Source organism: Pundamilia nyererei, unplaced genomic scaffold, assembly GCF_000239375.1.
Source record: "Pundamilia nyererei isolate P.nyererei 1_Seehausen unplaced genomic scaffold, PunNye1.0 scaffold00012, whole genome shotgun sequence".
In the NCBI taxonomy this organism is placed as follows: domain Eukaryota; kingdom Metazoa; phylum Chordata; class Actinopteri; order Cichliformes; family Cichlidae; genus Pundamilia; species Pundamilia nyererei.
In genome coordinates, this window is record NW_005187413.1 from 5,512,867 (window position 1) to 5,516,447 (window position 3,581).

At 39.3% G+C, this 3,581-nt stretch overlaps 1 protein-coding gene across 2 annotated transcripts in view; it reads right to left on the minus strand.

Moving 5' to 3' along the window:
* Window positions 1-2,394, minus strand: part of pparg (peroxisome proliferator-activated receptor gamma) — a 40,062-nt gene extending 37,668 nt beyond the window's left edge. The window contains exon 1 of one of the 2 annotated variants that reach the window (XM_013908636.1): window positions 2,040-2,394. Coding sequence is in view for 1 of the 2 variants with exons in the window: in XM_005724654.1 (XP_005724711.1) it covers window positions 1,517-1,568 (52 nt within the window). In the remaining variant the exon portion in view is untranslated. Of the gene's footprint in view, window positions 1-1,516; window positions 1,589-2,039 lie in introns of those variants that run through there. The other variant, XM_005724654.1, reaches the window with a different exon arrangement.
* Window positions 2,395-3,581: the final 1,187 nt, after the last annotated feature.

Genomic DNA, 3,581 nt, shown 5'->3' on the forward strand with positions numbered 1-3,581 from the left:
CACACACACACACACACACACACACACACACACACACACACACACACACACGCCTCACTTCAGCAGTTATATAACCCTACAGGCAATAATGCACTGATTGATGATGTATCAACACACTCAATTGGTTAGTGTCAGATTTTAAGCAGCCTATGCAGAGATTACAGGCTAATTTCACCAAAGATATGAGATATTTCTCTAACTGATTAAAGTTCCCGGAGATTTTAGACACAAATATTTGAATCTGTTTGCGTATCAGACACAGCGAAACAAAAGATTCAAAAAGCTAACAAAAAGTCTTTGTCAAACAGAGTATTACCAAACTTACATGACAGCAACGCAAATGACTTCAACAAAATGTTGTAAACCCAGTAAAACGATATTACAGCATGAATCTAGGAGTTAATCAGAAAAAAATAATCTTTTTATAACTTGTCATATTTTAAGTTCTCTTATTTTAAAATAGCCGTATTACATCAAGGGTCACGTTGCATGGACGTTTAATCTGTGAGCTCATTCTGCTAAATGTCTAATAATTCACAGGATCAGTTTGAGTACGAATGCTGCTGTTACTTGAGATCACCTTTAAAAATGTACTACTGCTACTTTTAAATAAAATAACTCCTCTTTTTTTTGTCGACACTGTTTCTCTGACTTTCTGACTTAATGGTTAAAAATATATTGCTGCTGATTTTCCACTATCTTTATCTTTGCTGAATATTATGATAAAACATGACTGCTTCAGCTCATTTACTACCACTGACATGTACTTACTCACTTGGGGAGCTGTTTTTACACTTGCCTTAGATTGACTCCCAGTCTTTGGTTTTGAGGGTCAACGTACCGTGACAATAAAGCTGCTGTGATTTTAAATATAACATATAATAGTCTCAGAGGAAAGTAAACAGACCAAACACATGAAATGTCTTGTGTATGTAAATAGCAAACTAAGTTTTCAACCAAAAGTTGTGATTTGCAAGATATAATGGATAAAATGGTGATTGTTGCTGTTCTAAAATGTCTCTGAACATTTTTCCAGCAACTCCACGGTGTTATGAGACGACTGACATGAAGATCATACAAAGCGATGAGGAAAACAGTTGAACTTATTGTGACACTCTTACGCTTTACAAGGGGCTCTTACAAGCTTTCTCACCGTGTGTCATTACTGAGTCTTAAAAGAATACCATAAAGACATCACCTATCACACAGCCGTGCAGCAAGCCTCAAAGAGAAACGAGTGTTTAACTCTGAGCTCCAGTCAACAATATTGCTGAGTCACCACCATTATTTTCCTGTCAATTCCAAGAACACAAAACTGCCTGAAGCGTGTGTGACATATCCACAAATTCCACGTATGACACAAAAAGTATAGACTTCACAGAAGTACACATCCAAGAATGTATTGTATAGGCCCTGTAAAAAGCCTATTTTACTCAGATAAATGCTTATGGAGGTATTCAACAAAGTTTCTCAGCACGACATACACAGAAACAAACAAAGCATTCCTCGCACTCACCGGAGAGGCTGTGGTCAGTTTGATGGGTAAAATCTCTGCCTGGTGTTTGCATGTCAAGCTCACACTCACACTATGGCCTTCAGGCACACTATGGCCCAACACCTGACTTTGTGTCAGTTGTCAGTCCTGTGGCCGCCCCCCGCCCCCCCGTCATTGCCACCCCCAAACTGTGTGCCACAGCCATCCTGTCACACTGTAGGCTACCTGTGCGTGTCGACCTTAACATTTACATCGGGGACAATACGCACAAATAAAACCTGATTTAGACACAGCTGGATAAATCAACAAGTGTTCAGCTGGGATCTACCTGTTTAAACTACTTTTTAATCAAATCACCCTTTTTTGGCTCACGTGCACGAATATTTAATATAAGATTAGACTGCAACAGTGTAATATTAACCCAGTCTTCATTAATTTAAATAACTTTCTCCCCCCTACGGGTGCTTTCCCGTATTTTCTCACCCAGCCCAGCAACCGCAACACTCAGCGCGGCAGACTCTGTGCCGACCGGAAGGTGACTGACCTGATCGGTGTGTTGAGGCGCAGAGGAGACAGCGCACACTCTCTGTTTCTGAAGCTGGATGGTTTGTCTTTTATTTTCGGTGGTGTTAAATTTCTTTCAAAACTCGAAAAAAAAACCCAAACAAACCGTGGCGTCCGCAACGTGCGCACGGGAGCGCGGCGTCAAAGAGGTCCGGTGTGTTTGCTGTGCGGTTTTCTGCTCAAACAGCAGCAGCAGCAGCTGTGGTCGTGTCTGCCTGCCTCTCTCGCTCTCTCTCCACCCTCTCAACACAACCGATCGGGATCTTGAGGACACAGGCAGAGGCATCAAATTACCCATTATAGTGGATTTTCTCAGTTGTTTGCCCCATATGGGAGAAACAGGTAATGTAAAATTCAGACCTAAAAGTGTTGTTTCTTAGGTGTTTAGCCATGTGGAACAAATAACTTAAAGGAATAGTTCCACCTTTTCAGCAAAGCACATATTCACTTTCTTGCCTAACTTACAGGTAGCTAAGATAGTTTGATATAATTTTGACTATAGGAAAGAGCTCAGTGGGTTACCTTAGACCAAAGACTGCTAAAAGAAAAGAAAAAAAATCACATTTTGGTATGGTTAAAAACTAATGAAATACCCTTACCACTTGTGAGAAGCTCCTCTAACTAAGATGCACCAATAGTAAACTGCATTCGTATATCGTTTACCTGCTATGTGTCACGCTAGTTTTTTTTTTCCGGGAACTGTGTATGGAACAAGTGAGTTTCTTTAAAGTATTGTTCCCCTCCAAGAACTAGTTCGGCTTTTTGATACTGGTTTTGCAGATTAAGCAAGTAAGGCTACATTTTATTTGGTAAGGTTTTTTTTTAAAGTTTTAAAAAAATAATAAAATGTATTTTTATTTTTAGTAAGACAACCAGTTGAACATGGCAAGAAAAATTCATTTCAGGTTAATGTAATTTATATATCGTGATTCACTAGAATCGTTATAAAAAATACTCCATTACTCAATTACACGTACTTAAACTTTGACAGTTTTCATTATGGAGGCACACACTGAGAAGTCATAGCTTAGATTAACTCTCTTGTTTGATATTATTGGATCACTAATACTGATGCATTCACGTGTAAGCACGGGTTTGTTGATGTAGTTTCTTAAGGTGGGGCTCGTTTTAGTTCCAGTACTGGTCGGTAGCTTAATCGAAAACAGTGCAACGTGTTTTCTAAGCTGACGTCTTGTGTACATCAAATCTGAAAGCTAACTTGTAACTACTTCATTAGTAGCAGCTGTACTAAACTGTTAACCATCTAATTTAAATTTCGATATTAAGTTCATCCCCCAATAATAGTGAATTGTTCCTTTGATACTCAGTCACTTGACAGTAAGTGGTTGCTTGTTTTGTTGCTGTCTGTTGGGCTCCCCCCCTCTTAGTCACTTAGTTTACCAGTGATGACTATCGAGCTGATTACAGTCATATTTCTGACATCACAGTCTTTGGTCTCAGAAGACGGGACTGAATTCAACTGCTGAAAGACAACAGGGTGATCATTTGACTGTGCAATTAA